General features: G+C 39.6%; 1 protein-coding gene across 1 annotated transcript in view; it reads left to right on the top strand.

The window, feature by feature from the left end:
- Nucleotides 1-7,688: 7,688 nt before the first annotated feature.
- ZDHHC15 (zinc finger DHHC-type palmitoyltransferase 15) overlaps nt 7,689-20,576 on the top strand; it is a 75,092-nt gene continuing 62,204 nt past the window's right edge. Inside the window, exon 1 of the mRNA XM_024555276.4 lies at nt 7,689-8,266. Within this exon, the coding sequence (XP_024411044.1) occupies nt 8,131-8,266 (136 nt within the window). The 5' untranslated portion in view covers nt 7,689-8,130. The remainder of the gene's footprint in view (nt 8,267-20,576) is intronic.

Below are 20,576 nucleotides of genomic sequence, written 5' to 3'. Positions count from 1 at the left end.
GCCCCAGAGCCAGGGCACCTGCTAGACAGCTTCAGACCATGTCGAATCATTGCCACCCAAACATCTCCACAAGCAGCACACTCAAGAGGCTGACTCAGCAGGCACCAGCGTCCAGCTAAAGTAAGTCCTGCTGTGTGGGGTGGACCCCAGCACAGCTGATCCTCCACAGTGGTCATAGGTCAGTGGTTGGTTTTCATAGCCAGTCCTTGCTGCTGATTGGCCAGGGGTGTGTGTAAATTTCTCCCATTGATGTGCCAATAGCAGTCAAGGCTTGACTACCACAGGATGAACCTAGAGGGTATTATGCTCAGGAAAATAAGTCAAAGACAGAAAGGCAAATGCTATATGATTTTACTTGTATGTGGAATCTAAAGAATGAAATAAGCGAATAAAGAAGACAGAAGCATATTCACAGATACAGAGAACTAACTGTTGCCATATGGAAGGGGGGTGAGGGGTTGGTTAAAAAGGTGAAGGGATTAAGAAGTACAAATTGGTACTTGCAAAATAGTCACAGGGATGTAAAGTAGATCACAGGGAATATAGTCAATAATATTGTAATAATCGTGTCTGGTGTCAGGTGGGTACCGCACTTATTGAGGGGATCTGGCCCAGAGAGGCTAAGTAGTGTTCCCAAGATGTCAAAGCAGATAAGTGGTGGAGCTTGGACTACAACCCTAAACTCTGGCTCCAAAACTGATTTTCCTAATGAATCAAGACTCACACTCAAACATCTATACTTGAAGTTATTTCCCCCTACATTGGAACCATACTCAGTTTGGACCTCATCCCAGAGGCCGCACTAGCTATTAGTAAGTAAGTTCAGCCATATTAAGCAATGTTCCCCAAGCCATTCAGATACGTACTTGTAAAGCCACAACAGCTGGCATAGAAGGGTTTTTTTCATATCTGCTGTTGTAGAGTTTTTTCCCAGTCTACATGCTATTACGGATTATACCAGCGACAGTGTTACAAGATTGATAGGAGTAGGTTCAGGAAAGAGGGAGAAAAGAGAAGGAAATAGTGAAAACAGAAAAAAGGAAGCAGGAAGGGCAATTTTACTTTCTACTCATCTGTGTCCTAGAACATGTGACTTCTTTAGGAAATATTCAGGCGGAGTCAGAAGCCAGCAGTCTTTTGGGTAAGAAGGCCATAAAATCTGTGCTTAAGCATAGTCAGTCTGCCACAAACATAATGGCACTACCACAACTAGTCACTACTTATTCTAACTGTACTATGCCAAAATAATTGGTGACTGAGAACAAAACAAAGTTCACAGCACCTGCCTCATTATACTCTTTTGACTTATACTCTCAGTTTGGTCCCCCTGGTGTATACCCAGCCCACGGCTGTCTGCCATTCCTGGCTCCTTGAGGCTCATTGCAAAAAATAGTCCAGTCTCCCCTGATAGGGTGTAAGGGAGGACTATGGACTTACCTGACACAGTGTGCACGCATGGTGGAAAGCAAAACCTCATGGTTGACACTTATGTGCATCTCCTGAAGGAGAAGGGACTGATATGCAGCCCTTTATATTATAGGGGTGGCACTTTGCATAGCAAGGGTTGTATCATGACTTGCCATATGCTTTCTGCTTTCACATTTTCACAGGGCTAAGTAGGAAGGAAACAACTGGCCTGAGAGGGACAGGTAATGAATTCAGTAGTTACTGCCCATGACCACCCATAATAAGTGACACTCAAACTTCTTAAGGCGCTATTCTTAGTGCATGACCATGTACATATAGCAGAACTTAAGACACTTTCTTGAAAGTGGATTATGCTATTTCATGCTTCAGATTTATATGAACTGATCTCACAAGGAAAAAAACCCATCAGGTCTCTACCATCCCTGATGGCCTTTCTCAATGAGTAGATTATACCAATGTATTTCTCATGAGAGTATATTTAGTCACCAATATAAATTTTTAAAAAATCTTTATTTATTTATTTTTTAGACAGAGGGGAGGGAAAGAGAAAGAGAGGGAGAGAAAAATCAATGTGTGGTTGCCTCTCACGCGCCCCCTACTTGGGACCTGTCCCGCAACCTAGGCATGTGCCCTGGACTGGGAATTAAACCGGTGACCTTTTGGTTTGCAGGCCCGCACTCAATCCACTGAGCCACACCAGCCAGTGCTCAATTTTGATAAAGAAGGAAAAACTGGGCAATGTAATCTCTGCAATTGGTCTATACCATTTTCAGCCCCGATCAAGTAATCTTTACAACCTCCCTTCTATCATCGTGACATGTAGATAGTAGGGGCAATGTTACCTAATACATACAGGCCTTGGAAGACCAGCTCCAGAGAAAATTTCTAGAACTCTCTCCGCATCAAGGAATTTAGTGGTCATTTCAAATATAAATGAAAGAAAATGAGGGTATTTTCTCCTCTACCTACTATGTTCCTCTATCTTTTTTTCTTGTTAGAATGGAGACCCTCCCTCTCCCTACCCCACAACACACATCCACACGCTTCAGTCAAATTCTAGGGAACCTATCTCCAGCGGCATCTCTAACAGCTGATCCCTTTTGTCTATCTTCACTAAGCCTTCACTATTTCTTTTCTACCTGTATTGATAATTTCCTCTCTGGTTTGATCTGCTGCCTATAGTTTTGACCTGTAGCTATTTGATGAATACAACATCCATTTATGACAAACCCTCACCTAACGTACTCAGTAGTGAAAAACTGCAAGTTTGTCTTCTAAGATCAGGAACAAGACAAGGATGTTCACTCTCACCACTGTTATTCAACACAGTACAGGAAGTCCTAGCCAGAGCACCCAGGCAAAAATAAAATAAAAGCCATCCAAATTTGGGATAAAGAAGTAATGCTGTCATTATTCATCAAGGACATGATTCTTTATATAGAAAACCCAGACTCCGCAAAATATTAGAAACAATAACCAAATAAAGTTGCAGTATTTCAAACCAATGTGCAAAAATCTGTTGCATTACTATATACTAAAAATGAAACATCAGAAAGAGAAATGAAGGAAACAATCCCATTTACAACCACAACAAAAAAATAAAATGTCTCATAATAAACTTTACAAAGGAGGTGAAGGACCTATACACTGAAAACTACAAGACATTGTTGAAAGAAATTGAAGAAAACATAAAGAAATGGAAAGATAGTCCATGTTCATGTATTGGTAGAATTAACATTGTTAAAATGGCCCTATTACCTAAAGCAATATACAGATTTAAAGCAATCTATATCATACTCCCAATGGCATTTTTCACAGAAATAGAAAAAAATTCTCAAATTTGTATGGAGCCACGAAAGACCCGGAATAGCTATACCAATCCTGAGAAAAAGAACAAAGCCAGAAATATCACAATGTCTCACTTCAAAGTATGTGTATACTACAAAGCTACAGTCATCAAAACAGTCTGATATTGGCAGAAGAACATAAACACAGATCAGTATAACAGAATTGAGAGCCCAGAAGTAAACCCATATATGTGAGCAACTAATTTTCATCCAAGGAGCCAAAAACATACAATGGAGAAAGAAAAGGTTCTTCAATCAATGGTGCTGGTAGAATTGAAAAGCCACATGCAAAAGAATGAAACTAGTCTTCTGACTCCATACATAAAAATTAACTTAAAATGGGATAAAGATTTGAACATAAGACCTGAAACAATAAAATACATAGAAGAAAGCATAGGTACTAAACTTAGGTTCTCTGGTGTCAGAGTGGGTTTTTGTGAACTTGACCCCAAAGGGAAGGGATGTAAAAATGAAACTAAACAAAAAGTACTAGATCGAACTAAAAAAGTTCTACACAGCAAAAGAGGCCATCAACAAAACAAAAAGGCAACCAGCAAAATGGGAAAGGATATTTGCAAACAATACCTCTGACAAGGGGCTAATATCCAAAATACATAAAGAAAGGCAAGGGCCTACATCTAAGATTGCTCTATCCAGCAAAGCTTTCATTTATAATAGAAGGGCAGATAAAGTGCTTCCCAGATAAGGTCAAGTTAAAGGAGTTCATCATCACCAAGCCCTTATTATATGAAAGGTTAAAGGGACTTATCTAAGAAAAAGAAGATAAAAAATATGAGCAGTAAAATGACAATAAACTCACAGCTATTAACAACCAAAGCAAAAAAACCTCCCCAAAACTAAGCAAACAACTAGAACAGAAACAGAACCACAGAAATGGAGATCACATGGAGGGTTATCAACAGGGGAGTGGGAAGGGGAGAGAGCGGGGAAAGGTACAGAGAATAAGTAGCATAAATGGTAGGTAGAAAATAGACAGGGGGAGGGTAAGAATAGTACAGGAAATGTAGAAGCCAAAGAACTTATATGTATGACCCATGGACATGAACTAAGGCGGGGGGATGTGGGTGGGAGGGGGTGTGCAGGGTGGAGGGGAATAAAGGGGGGGAAATGGAACAACTGTAATAGCATAATCAATAAATATATTTAAAAAGAGAATATAACAACAGCAAACAAACAATTCAATTAAAAATGGGCAGAGAACCTGAACAGACACTTTTCCAAGGAAGACACACAGATGGCCAACAGATATGTGAAAAGATGCTCAACATCGATGGGTATAAGGGAAATGCAAATGAAAATCACAATGAGATAGTACTTCACACTTCTTAGAATCACTATTATCAAAAAGACAAGAAATAACAAGTGTTGGAAAGGTTGTGGAGAAAAAGGAACCCTCATTCACTGCTGGTAGGAATGTGAACTGCTACAGCCATTTTGGAAAACAGTATGGAGGTTCCTCAAAAAATGAAGACTAGAGCTACCAACAGTCCCTCTTCTGGGCATCTACTTGAAAAGTTTGGTAACATTATTTGTAAAGATAACGTACCCTTATGTTCATTGTAGCATTATTCACAGTAGCTAAAATATGGAAACAACCAAGTGTCCATGGACCGATGTTTGAAAAAAGACATGGTACATGTATACAGTGGAACACTACTCAGCTGTAAAAAGATGAAATATTGCCATTTATGACAACATGGAAGGATCTTGAGAGCATTATTAAGTGAAATAAGTCAGACAGAGAAGGACAAGAACTGTATGATTTCGGTCTTTTTTTCTTTAAAGATTTTATTCATCTTTAGAGAGGGGGAAGGGAAGGACAGTGAGGGAGAGAAACATCAATGTGCGGTTGCCTCCCACACACCCCCATTTGGGGACCTGGCCCGCAACCTGGGCATGTGCCCTGACTGGGAATCGAACCGGCAATTCCCTGGTTCACAGGCCCATGCTCAATCCACTGAGCCACACCAGCCAGGGCATGATTTCACTCTTATGTAGGATATAAAACAAAAAGCAACAAGAGAATAAGCAAAACAAACAAACAAATGGATACAGACAACAGTATGGTGGTTCCCAGAAGGGAAGGAGTATGGAGGAGGGTGAAGAAGGTACAGGGGGCCAAATACATGATGACAGAAGGGGACTAGAGTTTGGGTGGTGAGCACACAGTAGAAGGAGATCCTGTTATTTGAAACAACATGGATGTACCTTGGTCATATTATGCTAAGGCAGATAAATCAGACAGAGAAAGACAAATATTATATGACATCTCTTATATGTAGAATCTAAAAAAACCCTGAAATCTTTAAAATTTTTTATTGAATTTATTGGGGCTACATTGATTAATAAAATTATATAGGTTTCAGGTGTACAATTCTATGATACATCGTCTGTACATTGTATTGTGTTCACCACCCAAAATCAATCTCCTTCCACACCATTTCTCCCCCTTTACCCTCCTCTACCTCCCCCACACCCGTTTTCCTTTGATAATCACCGCACTGTTGTCTGTGTCCATGATTTTTTTCTTAGTCCCTTCATGGGCCTGTAGAGTCTTATAAGTGAAATAAGCCAGTCAGAGAATGACAAACACTTTATAATTTCAATTATATGTGGAATGTAATGAACAAAATAAACTACCAAACAAAATAGAAAGAGACATACATTCAGAGAACAAACTGACATCTGTCAAAGGGAAAACACCTGAAATCTTAAAAGCAGAGAGTAAAGTGATGGCTACTGGGGAATAGGGACTGAGAGAATGAGAGATCTTGTTTAAGGGCACATGCCTGCAGCCCGTAGATAAGTAAGTCCCAGAGATCTAATACACTGTACAGTGATTATAGACAATAATGAAACTATAGCATAAACACCAAACTTGCTAAGAGAGTAGATCTTAATTGTTTCCAACACTAGAAGAAATTATAATTACGTGATATAATAGAAGTTTTAGCTAATGCTACAATGGCAATCGTATTGCAATTATAAATGTATCAAAACAATATATTCTCAGTTTAAACTTAGTCAATGTTGCATGTCAAATATATCTTAATAAAAATTGTCAAAAAATGGTAACTCTGTGAGGTGGTGGATGTGTTAACCAGCTTGATTGTGGTAATCATTTCACATAAACACTGCAGCATATATATAGCAAATCATCACGCTATATATTTTAATTAAATACAATTTTTATTTGTCAATCGTATCTTGATAAAGCTCAAAAAACATATTTAATTATCCATGTCAGTACCTTAGGGCTCAGGTAATTAATTGGGCTATTAAAATATTACAACTGTAATGAGTTTGCATTTCATTATATCATCAATTTAGTAATACAACCATGAAGTTAACTTAATCTGAAGAAAACAAAGCTCTTGTACCTTCCGGAAATTTACTGTGTATATAACCATGAATAAAGAATAGAGAAAAGCTTGTTGAAATCCTTGCTCCCACACTGCGGTTATACAGAATGTGGATCAATGACGGGTCTCAGCAAAACTGCAAATTTCTTCCTGTCATAGATCTTTGAAAATCATTAGACAGTGGGTATCAAACCCATAAATGCCAAAAGCTTGCTATACTTCTATTATTGTACTTGTACTTGTGTCACTGAACAACTATTGCACCAATGAGAACATGAGCTTCTTGGGGACAGGGCCTCTGTTTTGTCATTCCTTTTATACTAAATTCGGCTTAACACAAAGCAACCGCTGCGAAAACATTTGTTGAATTAATTTGCTTCCCTAATTGGTCTCTCTGCTTTCAGGCCATCCTCCTGTCTGAAATTCCGCCAGTTCTTTTACAAAAATACGTCTGTGATAATGTAATTCCGTGGTCCTCAAATCTTTAATGGCTGTTCATAGTCTGTTTTACAGGACCTTCAAACCCTGCCCTCAGTCTATATTCTCCGTCTTACAACGAGGCTCTCCTCTCCACACGCCCTCTTCTCAAGCCATAGTAGGTATCCCTAGAACATACTGGATATTTATTACTCTGTACCCTTGCAAATGCTCTTTCCTCTGTTTAAAGCTCCTTCCACTCTCATCTGCCTGGCACACTCAATTATTAAAGCTCAGCTTAAATATCACTACCTTTGTAGCTTTTCCTGAGCCGTCACAAAATTAATGTGTCCCCCATTTGTTTTTTCTATATCCATATGTTTATTTATTGTGAAAATGGACTAATCTAACTCAGGGGGATGGGAAGAAGAGAAGGAAGGAGGAAGCGCCCTGTCCACGGACTTACTCAAGCAGGGACTGCAGCATTACGTGTTAAGCATATTGTTCAAGCAACAGTGGGAGGATGAAGCTGAGTGACCTTTAAGTCAGGAGATGTTAAGGTGCATCTTTGACACTGCGTGTAGGTGTTGTCGTGTGTGTTGGGGGCAGAGTGCAAAGAGAAAGAGAAAGAAACAGAGCTCAGAGAGGCGATGAGCGTGGACTCAGTGCAGTCAGAGCAGATGGGCAGACCCAAATTTCTTCTGCTTTACAGTTTTGCAGAGGTCTAGCCCTGCATCTAGCGCCGTAGCAAGTGGGTGGGAGAGGAGAAAAGGGGAGGGCCGGCACTCTCTCTGAGCTTGCCCAGGCTCGACTGCCTGTCGGGATCACCTTCCGCTCCCAAAAGGCCAGTTCCTCTTCGCCGTGACTCACGCTCCCTGTGCCAGCCGGGGCGCACTCTGCCCTGCAGCCCCACAGGTGGCGGCAGCTGGGTGAGAAGGTTGCAGCCAGGGTAGGCAGTGGAGCGCCGCGCAACGCGCCTTCCTGCCTCCCAGCTGCGGCCCCAACAGTTCCGACCCGGCGCCAGCAGGCCTGCTCGGTCGATCTTCGAGCTGAAGATGCGGCGGGGCTGGAAGATGGCTCTGTCCGCGGCGCTGCGGTGCTGCCGCCGGGTACTTTCTTGGGTGCCAGTGCTTGTTATCGTCCTCGTCGTGCTCTGGTCTTATTATGCCTACGTCTTTGAACTCTGCCTGGGTAAGTGGAGCTGGGCACGTAAGGTAGGGAAATTATGCTCCAGCATCACCGTCTGCCCTACCCTTTACGGTGTGCTCCCTGTGCTCTTCGCCCTCACACTGCGGTTTTTCTTTACTTCCCTAGAGAGTTCCCCCCCACCCCACCTCCAGCTTCTGGTTTCCCACAGTATTTCTTGCGCCCTCCCACGAGGATCCCACATTGTCGCCATCGCTTCTCACCTAGGGTTTCTTACGTTATTTCCTGGCCTTGCTCACAAGAAATTCCTTGCTCTTCCCGCTAGGGCCCCCTTTTCTCATACCGGACAAACACTTGTGCCCTGTGTTTCCGTTCTGGGGTCTCCCGCCCTACCAAAGAGAGGAAACAGCAGATCCCGTATCCTTAAACTGTGTACTTACATTGTGAATCCCACCAATGCATTCAACTAGCAGTGCCACGCTTCCCAAATCCTCTTCCTAGAAATCTCAAAATATTTCCTGTATTCTCTTACTAGCTCTCCTATTTCCAACACAGGCATGTATCCTTTTCCCGTATCCTCTCACGTTGTTTGAAGTGCTGCACATCTTCTCCCACTTGGGATCCCTCAGCACACCTTCTTCTACCCCATCAAGGTTAATTAACCCTTTTGCAAAGTGGTAAACCATCCATTCACTCTCCCTGTTTTTTCATTTTCTCCAATGTAGTGGGAGCGCTACAATATATCCTGCCTTGTCCCCTAACACTAGAGCCCCTAACTTTATCACACTAGGGTTCCCTTTAGTCTCCTGCCTTCCTGCTTTGAGGAGCATTCAGTACTTCCCTTAGAGGCTCCACATTATTTGCTGACACCTCATGCTAGTCACCTTGCTTTTTATCACACTACGGCCCTGCCTTGTCCATTGTCTTCTCACACTAGAGTGTTCTCTTTACTCTCCCACAAGGCTTCTCACAATATCTCTTATACTCCTTCCGAGGGCCACTACTTTTCTAACGTTCATCCGCCCTTTCATCTTTTTGGAAATCTACTCCGCACCTCCTCGACTCCTCTTCCACAGTTAGCCCCACATTTGCCATCCTCTTTCTCTGGGATTCTTCCAATTATTTTTCTCTTACTTTCCCCTAGGATCGCACTTGTACACTGTCTTCTCAAACAAGAAAAACACCATCTGTTCCCACTGAAATGTCTAATATTTCCTGTCGCTCTCATTGAGAGCTTATTTCTTGCCCCGCTTCATCAGACCACCCATTTTTATAAATTTGAGGTGTCCTCTTGTACCCTGTCCTGTCACACTAGAGAGCGTTCCATCTCCTCCTTATCTATAAAATGGTCCCCATGGTGTATCCTGTTCTTATAAACTCAAAATTCCACAAGTGTTCTAGACATAAACCCCAAGACCCTACCCTGTGATTCCACCACTTGGATTACCCTACAGTCCCTTATCTTTATCACTAATGTCCTCATTTTATCCTGTCTCCTCCGAGCATAACCTTTGTTTTTCTCACAGGAAGATCTCCCCTGCCCCTCTTGTCTCATATTGAGGAATTCCCATTTCTTCTCCAAGAATCGACTAATACTTATTGTCACTTTAATACGAGAATCCCATTTCTAGCACCCTTAAACTTGTGTCCTATAATGTTCCCTATTCATTCACTGTCAGCTCCCAGTATATTTCCTATCCTCTCACATTAGGACTCCTATTTGTCCTGTTGGACATTCCCTCCCGATTCCTCCCAAGATTGCTTTATTTCTTCATACCAGATTCCTCTCACCTTAAAAATTATGGTTAGATCCTGCTTTATTCCAACCCCAGGACTGACTCCACTTGTAACTCCTTTCTCTTACACATTTGACAAAGCAATAGTCCATTCCGGGATTAACTAGGGAGGCAGGAGATAACCTTCTTTTCCAATATAGTATTTTCTTCTAATCAATTTTGTGCATCAGAGTTTAAAATTTTCTCATCACCTTCTTAGATTTATTGTGGAAAATGCTGAAACAGTTATTAAAATTAAATACGATTAGTTGCCTTCACAGGTACAAATTTTGCTTTGTTTTTCTTTCTTTGTCTAAATATGATTTTGGGGTTCATTAAGTGGGCTGTTCAATGACTGCAAGTTTTTCTATTCTTAAACCTCACCGTCTTGCTTTTTTGAAGGACTGATTGAAGGGTTAAAAGTTCAGCTCCATTATTATGGCATGGACTTTGTGTCTAAGTTCAATGCCACATTGTAAATACTGTTACACATATTTTGGAAATTTTCAATACCGACCTACATGAGCTTTGCGAAGAAATCATTTAAAAATGAATATGATTATGGCTAACAGTTACATTGTGCTTAATCTGTAGCAGGCAATACTCTAAGCCCTGTAGGTGTATTACTCTCTGTGTAGTAACTTATTTAATCCTCACAATAATCATACATCCCCCCTGTACAAATATGCAAACTGAGGCACAGATGAGCAAAGTGAGGTAAAGACTAAGTTAGAACCAGTGCAAACGTTCTATGTGTTAACTACCACAGTGCCTCCTTTCAACTAATACAGAGGTGAAAACTCATGACTCACAGGCCAAATGTAGGCTGCAGATGTATGTTATTTGGCCTGAACAATGTTTTCTTAACATTTTGCACGAGTTACTATTATTTAAAACACAAGAGAGTAAGGTAGCCTTCACTTCCAATTCTGGCTCCACCAGTCTATCCTGTCATCTTCATTTTTCAATCTTTAACAAGTTAGAGACCTGGATTTCAGAAAGATTGCATTTCCTTAGTCACACGTTTAGTAAATTAATGGACAATTGGATGTCAAGACTGCCTGATATAAAAGAAACACAACCAAATTAACAGATTGGAGTTTCAATATGTCTGAAAAAGTAATATTAAGGACTTCTTTCCAGAAATAGAACCTGATGTCTTCCTCTCTAATGTGAGGTTAGAGCTGAAGCCAAAGAAAGTGGTATTTTTGTCTTAGAGTGTGACTTCTGCCGTTTACTAACTAGAAGACCTGCAGAAAGTGAAGAACATTCTCAACCTCAGATGCCTCACATAAACCTTAATTGTATGCTTGTTCGTTCATACCACAGAACTTGCTTAGCATCTACTATATGCCGTTATACATTGTTATTGTGAGATTTTAAATAATATAGTATATGAAAAACATACATCACATTTGATAACACATTGTATGAGCTTATTACATAGTAACTTGTTACTATTATGAATGAGGATATAAGGGATTCTGCTTGGCTCAAGAAAATAAGCAGCTTAGACTTTTAGACAGGGAGAAAATTAAGAAATTGACTTTTTTAGGTAAAATTCTCAACATAAAATTAATGAATTTTAAAGTGTTCAATTCATTGACCTTCAGTATATTCACAATGCTGTACACCATAACTAATATCTAGATTCAAAACATTGACTCACTCCAAAAGTAAACCCCACTGTCATCAAACGGTCACTCCGCATTTCCTTCTACCCCCAGTGTCTACCGGTCACTGATCCGTGCTTTGTCACTGTCGATGTACCTACTCTAGATGTTTCACATAAACGGCATCATACAACACAAAGTGGGGCAAAACTAGGTTTACAATAGTTCATATGGAAAATAATACAATGCTTGATAAATAACACAAGAATTACCTCTGTGTTTTGCATACTCACAACCATGAACCTACTTTTGCCCCACTCTGTATGTGTGCTTTGTGTCTGCATTGTTTCAACTGTATCATATTTTTAAGGCCCATCCACAGTGTAGTATCTAACAGCACTTCATTCATTTTTATGGCTGAATAATATCCTATTTTATGTACATACCACACTTTATCCATTCACTAGTTGATAGATATTTGGGTTGTTTCCACCTTTCGTCTATTTTGAACAGATGTCTGTTTTCATCTATTTGCTGCTATAAACAAATATTGGTTTGAATACTTGCTTTCAATCCTTTTGAGTAAATATCAGGGAGGGGGTGGAAATTGCTGGGCTGTATTCTGTGTTAAAATTTTTAAGAAATCTCCAAAATAACTTCCGCAGTGGTTACACAACTTGACATTCCTACCTGTAACATAGGAGGGTTCCAGTTTCTCCACATCCTCACGAACACGTGTTGTTTTCCGTCTTTATTACGCATATCATAGAGGGTATGGAGCACCTCGTGAATTTCATTTGTATTTCCCTGATGATTAGTGGTGCTGAGTGTCTTCTCATGTGCTTGTTGACCGTTTGTGTATCTTGTTTTAAGAAATGCCTATTCAGGTTCTTTGCCCTTTAAAAATTGAGTTATCTGTCTTTTTGTTTTTGAATAGTAAGATTTCTTTGTATATTCTGAATACTTGGCTCCTATCAGATAAATAATTTACAAATATTTTCTCCCATTCTACGAGTTGCCTTTTCATTTTTTGAGAGTATTGCTTGATGCATGCACAATTTTTAATTTTGATAAAATTCAGTTTATGTCTTTTTTTGTTACCTGTGCCTTTGGTGCATATCTAAGAATCCATTGCCAAATGCAAGGTCATAGAGAGTTATCCCTGTGTTTTCTCCTAAGAGTTGTATAGTGTTAGGTCTTACATTTGAGTCTTTGGTCTATTGAGTTGATTTTTGTGTAAGCATGAGGTATGAGTCCCCTTCATTCTTTGGGATGTGGCTATGCAGTTGTTCCAGTATCATGTGTAGAAAGGGCTATTCTTTCTCCATTAAATAGTTCTGACACGATAGTCAAAAATCAATTGGTCAATTGTATGGATTTATTTCTGGTCTCTTAACTCTCTCCCATCGATCCATCGTCTGTCTTTCAGCCAGTACCACAGTGTTAAGTACTGTACCTTTGTAATACATTTTGAAATCCAGAAGTGTGATTTTCACAACTTTATTTTTCTTGGTTAAGACTGTCTTGAAATGGCATGTCCACCCCCAAAAAGACTGTTTTGGTTAGGGTCTCTTGCAATTCCACATGAATTTTAGGATGAGCTTTCCACTTCTGCAAAATGGTCAGTGAAATTTTGATTGTACCGAATTTATGTATTGTTTTGGAGAGAATTGTCATCTTAACAATATCAAGTTTTCCAACCCTTTTAACATGGGGTATCTTTTCATTTATTTCGGTGTTTTGGAATTTTATTTTATTGTATATATTCTCCCTTTGTCCTTATTTATTCATTTATTTATTGTTTATTCTATTACAGTTATCCTAGTTTTTTTCCCTTTTGCCCCCCTCTACCCAGCCCACCCCTCTTGACCACAGTCAATCTGTTCCCTTGGATTGTCCACGTCCATGAGTCATTCATACATGTTCTTGGACTAGTCCCTTCCCTTTCCTTCCACTATTAACCCCCTCCTCTCCTCCTGCAGCTATTAGTCTGTCCCATGTTTCTATATCTCTGGTTCAATTTTTCCCATTAGTTTATTTTGTTCATTACTTATTTTATATTTTTAAATCATTACCCAAGGATATGTTTTTTGATTTTACAGAGAGAGAAAGAGAGGGAGAGGGGGAGAGAAATTAATGTGAGAGAGAAACATTGATCAGCCGTCTCCCATATGCACCCTGACTGGGGACCCAGCTGACAACCTGGGTGTGTGTCCTGCCCAGGGATTGATCCCACAACCCTTTCTTGTACGGGACAATGCTCCAACGTCCTGGGCCACCCAGCCAGGGCAGTATTTTGGAATTTTAAGTGTGTAAGTCTTGAGTCTCTTTTTGTAAATTTATTCCTAATATTGTATTCTTTTTGATGCTATTAGAAATGGAATAGTTTTCTTAATTTCTTGTTCTGATTTTTCATTGCTCGTACATAGAAATAAAACTGATATGGAGTGCTGATCCTGTGTTTTGCAACTTTGATGAATTTGTTCATTAGGTCTGACAGTTCTTTTGGTGGATTCTTTAGAATTATTTATACATAAGAGCATATCATCTGAAAACAAAGATAATTTTACTTCTCTCCAATCTGGATGCTTTTTTCCCTCGCCTAATTGCACTGGTTAGAACATCCAGTTAAATAGAAGTAGTGAAAACAGACATCCCAACCTTGTTTCTTATCCGGGGGAGAAAGCTTTCACTGAGTAGCTATGGATTTTCCATGAATGCCCTTATCAAGTCATGGAACTTCTCTTCTGTTTTTAGTTTTTTCAGAATTTTTCATGAAAGTGTGTGTATAATATTGTGAAATGCTTTTCTAGCATCAATTGAGATTATCATGTGGGGTTTTCTGTATTCTATTAATGGACTGCCTTACATGATTGACTTTCATATGTTGAACTACCCTTAGATTTCTTGGCCTCATCTCACTTGATCACGATGTATAATCTTTTAACATGCTGTTGAATTTGACTTGCCAGTAATTGAGCAGTTTTGCACGTATATTCATGAGAGATATTTGTATGTAGTTTTCTTTTTTTGTGATTTCTTTATTTACCTTGAGTATCAGGATAATGCTGGCTTCATATAATGAGTTAGAAAGTATTCTTTCATCTTCAAATTCATGTAAGAGTTTGAAAAGGATTAATGTTCATTCTTTAAATATTTGGTACAATTCACTAGTGAAGCCATCTGGCCTTGACTTTGCTTTGTTGGGAGGTTTTTGATTACTGATTCAATCTTTTTTTTAAAGATTTATTTATTTATTTTTAGAGAGAAGGGAAGGGAGGCAGAAAGAGATGGAAAGAAACATCAATGTGTGGTTGCCTCTGTCACGCCCCCCCACTAGGGACCCAGCCCCCAACCCACGCATGTGCCCTGACTGGGAATCAAACCTGCAACCCTTGGTTTGCAGGCCTGCGCTCAATCCACTGAGCAACACCAGCCAGGGCTCAATCTTTTTACTTAGAAGTTTGCTCATTCTTTTTCTTATTGAGTCAGTAATGGTGTTTTCTGTTTTTCTAGGAATTTGTCCATTTCATCTACATTATCTAATTTGTTGGCATACAATTGTTCCTATTTAATGCTTTCTATTTATGAAAGTTTTCTATTAATGACTTCACTTACATTTCTGATATTAGTAATTTTATTCTTTGTCCTTTTTTGTTCAGTTTACTTGACCTGTTCAAGGTCCTAAGTTTCAGGGTTTTTAAAAATGTATTTTATTGATTGTGCTATTACAGTTGTCCCATTTTCCCCCCTTTATTCCCCTCCACCCTGCACACCCCGTCGCACCCATATTCCCCCCTCTTAGTTCATGCCCATGGGTCGTACATATAAGTTCTTTGGCTTCTATATTTCCTATACTATTCTTAACCTCCCCCCGTCTATTTTCTACCTACCATTTATGCTACTTATTCTCTGTAACTTTTCCCCCCTCTCCCCCTCCCACTTCCCTGTTGATAACCCTCCATGTGATCTCCATTGCTGTGATTCCATTCCTGTTCTAGTTGTTTACTTAGTTTGCTTTTGTTTTTGTTTTAGGTGTGGTTGTTATTAACTGTGAGTTTGCTGTCATTTTACTGTTCATATTTTTGATCTTCTTTTTCTTAGATAAATCCCTTTAACATTTCATAGAATAAGGGCTTGGTGATGATGAACTCCTTTAACTTGACTTTATCTGAGAAGCACTTTATCTGCCCTTCCATTCTAAATGATAGCTTTGCTGGATAGAGCAGTCTTGGATGTAGGTCCTTGCCTGTCATGACTTGGAATACTTCTTGCCAGTCCCTTCTTGCCTGGAAGGTCTCTTTTGAGAAATCAGCTGAGTCTTATGGGAAGTCCTTTGTAGGTAACTATGTCCTTTTCTCTTGTTGCTTGTAAGATTCTCTCCTTATCTTTAATCTTGGATAATGTAATTCTGATGTGCCTTGGTGTGTGCTTCCTTGGGTCCAGCTTCTTTGGGACTCTCTGAGCTTCCTGGACTTCCTGGAGGTCTATTTCCTTTGCCAGACTGGGGAAGTTCTCTTTCATTATTTTTTCAAATAAAATTTCAATTTCTTGCTCTTCCTCTTCTCCCCTGGTACCCCTATAATTAGGATGTTGGAATGTGTAAAGATGACCTGGAGGTTCCTCAGCCTCTCCTCATTTTTTTTGAATTCTTGTTTCTTCATTCTTTTCTGGTTGGATGTTTTTTTCTTCCTTTTGGTCCATACCATTGATTTGAGTCCCTGTTTCCTTCCCATCACTATTGGTTCCCTGCACATTTTCCTTTATTTCACTTAGCATAGCCTTCATTTTTTCATCTAATTTGTGACCAAATTCAACCAATTCTGTGAGCATCCTGATTACCAGTGTTTTGAACTGTGCATCTGATAGGTTGGATCTCTCTTTGTCACTTAGTTTTTTTTTTTTTTTTTTCTTGGAGCTTTGATCTGTTCTTTCTTTTGGGCCTTTTTTTTTTTTTTTTTTTTTTTTTTTTGTCTTGGCGCACCTGTTACGTAAAGGGGCAGAGCCTTAGTTATTTACCAGGGCGGGGCAACCCAGGTCGCTGCGCTGTGACGTTGTATATGGGGGAGGAGACGGAGAGGGAACAATGGCGCTTGCTCTGCTCTCTGCAGGGTTTTAGTCAAGTCCTCTGCTACCCACAGGCAAAGTGGGCCCTTCTGGGTTTGTGTATGTTCTGGGACCCTATGGGTCTCTCCAACCAACTCTCCTATGAGGCTGGGAGTTTCTCCCGCTGCTGCCTCAACCCTCAAGGGGTTTTCAGTCAGTGGTTTGAGGCTTTATTTCTCCGGGATAGAGCCCTGGGGTTGTGTGGTCTGTTTTGCTCTGCCTTTGTTCCTCCTGGTTTATCTGTGCGTGAATGTGGGACCACTGGGCCCGCCACCCACCGCCTTGCAGGATCTGCTGACTGCTCCTTGCTTGCCAGCTGCCATCTTGCCCGCCTTGGTCCTCCAGCCACCGCCTTGCCTGAAGTCCTCTCCACGTAACTGAGGGTCTCCGCCCCTCCTGCAGGTCTGGATAAATGTTTCTTCTTTAACTCCTTTGTTGTTGGATTTCCATACAGTTCAATTTTCTGTCAGTTCTGGTTGTTTTTTGTTTTTAAATTATTGGTATCCTTCTTTTGGTTGTGCGAGCAGGCACAGTGTGTTTACCTATACCTCCATCTTGGCCAGAGGTCTCCCAAGTTTCAGTTTTATTAATTCTATTGTTTTTATGTTCTCTTTTTTTCCTCCACTCTCTTCTTTGTTATATCACTCTTTGTGCTAGCTTTCAATGTAATTTGCTCTTCTATTTTACTTCCTAAGGTATAAAGTAACATCACTGATTTGAGATTTTTGTTCTTTAATAATTCAGGCATTTACAGACATAAAAAAAGACAGAGAAACATCAACGTGTGGTTGCCCCTCGTGCATCCCCCACTGGGGACCTGGCCCATAACCCAGGCATGTGCCCTGACTGGGAATTGAACTGGCGACCCTTTGGTTTGCAGGCCAGCGGCTCAATCTACTGAGCCACACCAGTCAGGGCCTTCCAGCTAATATTTTAATACTGTTTACATCTCCCTTAAATCCTATCAAAGTTTGCTTCCTACATTTTAGAATGTTGTTGTTAGGCGTGTATTTGTTTATAATTGTTATGTTACCTTGATGGATTGGCCCCTTTATCAGTATATAATATCCTCCATTGTCTCCTGTATCAGTTTTAGCTTAAAGTCTATCGTGTCTTATCATAGCCACCCTAGCTCTCTTTTGGTTACTATTTACATGGTTATCTTTGAACAACTGTCTTCCAAAGTGGCCATATCATTTTGCATTCTTACCAGCAATGAATAAGAGTTCTTGTTACTCCACATACTTCTCAGCACTTGGTGTTTTAAGTATTTTGGAGTTTTGTCATCCTAATATGTGTATAGTGATAGCTCATTGTTTGTGCTGAATTATTATTTGATTAATTTATTTTTATTTTTTTAAATTTTTTAAAATTAATTAATTTATTTTTATTCAGTTACAATTGTCTGCATTTTCTCTCCTCCCTCCACCCCACCCCAGCCAGTCCCACCTCCCTCTCCCACCTCTACCCTCCCCCTTGATTTTGTCCTTGTGTCCTTTATAGTAGCTCCTATAGACCCCTCTCCCCACTATCCCCTCCCCACTCCCCTGTGGCTATTGTTACAATGTTCTTAATTTCAATGTCTCTGGTTATATTTTGTTTGCTTTGATTAATTTATTTTTAATTACCCATTTTGCTTTCCTTTCCTTTCATTTTATATATTTTTAGTTTTTTGTCGTGCTTATCCTGTGTATTACAATTCACATGTTAACTTTATAATAATGAAATTTGAATTAATACCAGCTTAGTTTAATAGTATACAAAACTCTGCTTCTTTACAGCTCCATTCCCCACTTTATGTTGTTATTGTCATGAATTGCATCTTTATACATTGTGTGCCTATTAATATAGATTTATCATTACCATTTTATGCATTTGTTTTTTAAATCATATCATAAATAAGAGTGGAAAACCAAATATACAATACTACTAACTTGTACATTTATCTGTGTAAATAGAAATCAGATTCTCCCTGCTGGGGGGTTGTTTTTGCTGCCTGTTGTGAGTTGTTGTTTGCTTGTTCAGTGATTTTTCTGTATTAAAAACTATTCTCTGGTACATGTGCTCTTTAAAGTCTCTGTTCCTTAAGCTTTTGGTCAGTCATTTGATAAAGATTTCATAAATGTCTGGAGACATATAAAAAATATAAAAGAAGAAAAATACTCCCCCAGCCTTTCCAGATTAGCTCTGTGTAGGGGACACTCCTTCAATTTCTTCCAGGCCATTTAACACTGCCTTAGCATTTACTCCCTGCTTTCCAATGGCTGAAGGTCAGTTAAAGGTAAATGCTTAGGGTGTTCTCAGCCTTTTTGGACCATGCATCCCACCCTCCCAATGTATGTTTCCTTCCCAATACCATGGTACACATGGTAGCTTTTAAACACTTACTTCCTTACCAATCTCCTTTTCATTGTCTTCCTTCCCAAGCTTTTTATTCTGTCAGTTGCCTGTCTCAAGTGTTGTCCTGTGCTCCATGGGGGTGCTGCGGTGAATACCTGTGCTTACAAATGCTTTCAGCAAAAGCCACCCAAGAAGGAGCCTCAAGCCTGGGAATGCTCTGACAGACAAAACATAGGAAAGCTTTTGTGTTGGTTTTTCAGGGAGACACCAGGAAGGCAAGACTCACAACCACAATTTGAGAATTGTAGTGTGTATTCTCTCTCTAAGCATAGGTAACCTGTCTGAAGCCATTCTCACAGACTCTCCAAATCTTGGGTGTGGAGGATGGTAGACAGTCAATTTACCATACTGCAGTATTCTCTTATGAAAAAGTGACAGCTCCTTTTCCACCAACTCTTCCCCCCTAATTATTGGGCATTTTTTACTAGATTCCACAGTTCTACAAAAGTTGATTCTGACAGTTTTTGCCACTCTGTCCTTTGGAGAAAGGACAGAAAACCTGTAATTCTCTACTCTGCTATTTTTTGGTGACTAACAGTATCCATTTTGAGAGTAAAAAACAGAATGACCAAGAGATTCATGCTTAAAGATTCATTTTGTAAGAGTTTAGTATGACTATAACATTTTCCTTTTAAATATAACCAAAGTATTCTTAGTCTCTTACTTTAATAACAAAAAAAGGCAATATTAGAAAAATAAAGGAAAGGCCAAACTACCAAGATAAGTGCCACAATGCTTTAGAATAAAGGCCCTCTTTTTAAAAAGAATTCTGTAACTTCCAACGGATAAGTTTGCAAGAAAATATTTCCCTTAAACTTATTGACTCCTTACAGATTTCATGAATTTAAAAGGACATAAAAGTCAAGTCCCCTGTCTAATTAATTGTTGATAGTTGTGAATTTATTGACATTTTAATGTTCATAGTTTTGATCTTCTTTTTCTTAAATAAGTCCCTTTAACATTTAATATAATAATGATTTGGTGATGATGAACTCCTTTAGTTTTTCCTTTTCTGGGAAGCACTTTATCTGCCCTTCCATTCTAAGTAATAGCTTTGCTGGATACAGTCATCTTGGATGGAGGTCCTTGCCTTTCATGACTTGGAATACTTCTTTCCAGCCCCTTCTTGCCTGTAAGGTCTCTTTTGAGAAATCAGCTGACAGTCTGATGGGAACTCCCCTCTAGGTAACTGTCTTATTTTCCTTGCTACTTTTCAGATTCTCTCTTCATCTTTAATCTTTGGCATTTTAATTAATTAAGATGTTACTTGGAGTGGGCCTCTTTGCATCCATCTTGTTTGGGACTCTCTGTGTGCTTCCTAGACTTGCATGTCTATTTCCTTTACCAAATTAGGGAAGTTCTTTTTCATTATTTTTTGAAATAGATTTCCTATTTCTTGCTCTTTTTCTTCTCCTTCTGGCACCCCTATGATGTGAAAGTTGGTACATCTGAAGTTGTCCC

This window comes from Desmodus rotundus, chromosome X, assembly GCF_022682495.2.
Source record: "Desmodus rotundus isolate HL8 chromosome X, HLdesRot8A.1, whole genome shotgun sequence".
Taxonomy (NCBI): Eukaryota; Metazoa; Chordata; class Mammalia; order Chiroptera; family Phyllostomidae; genus Desmodus; species Desmodus rotundus.
Note: the sequence above shows the minus strand (reverse complement) of the source record. Positions and strands in the feature narration are given on the sequence as shown.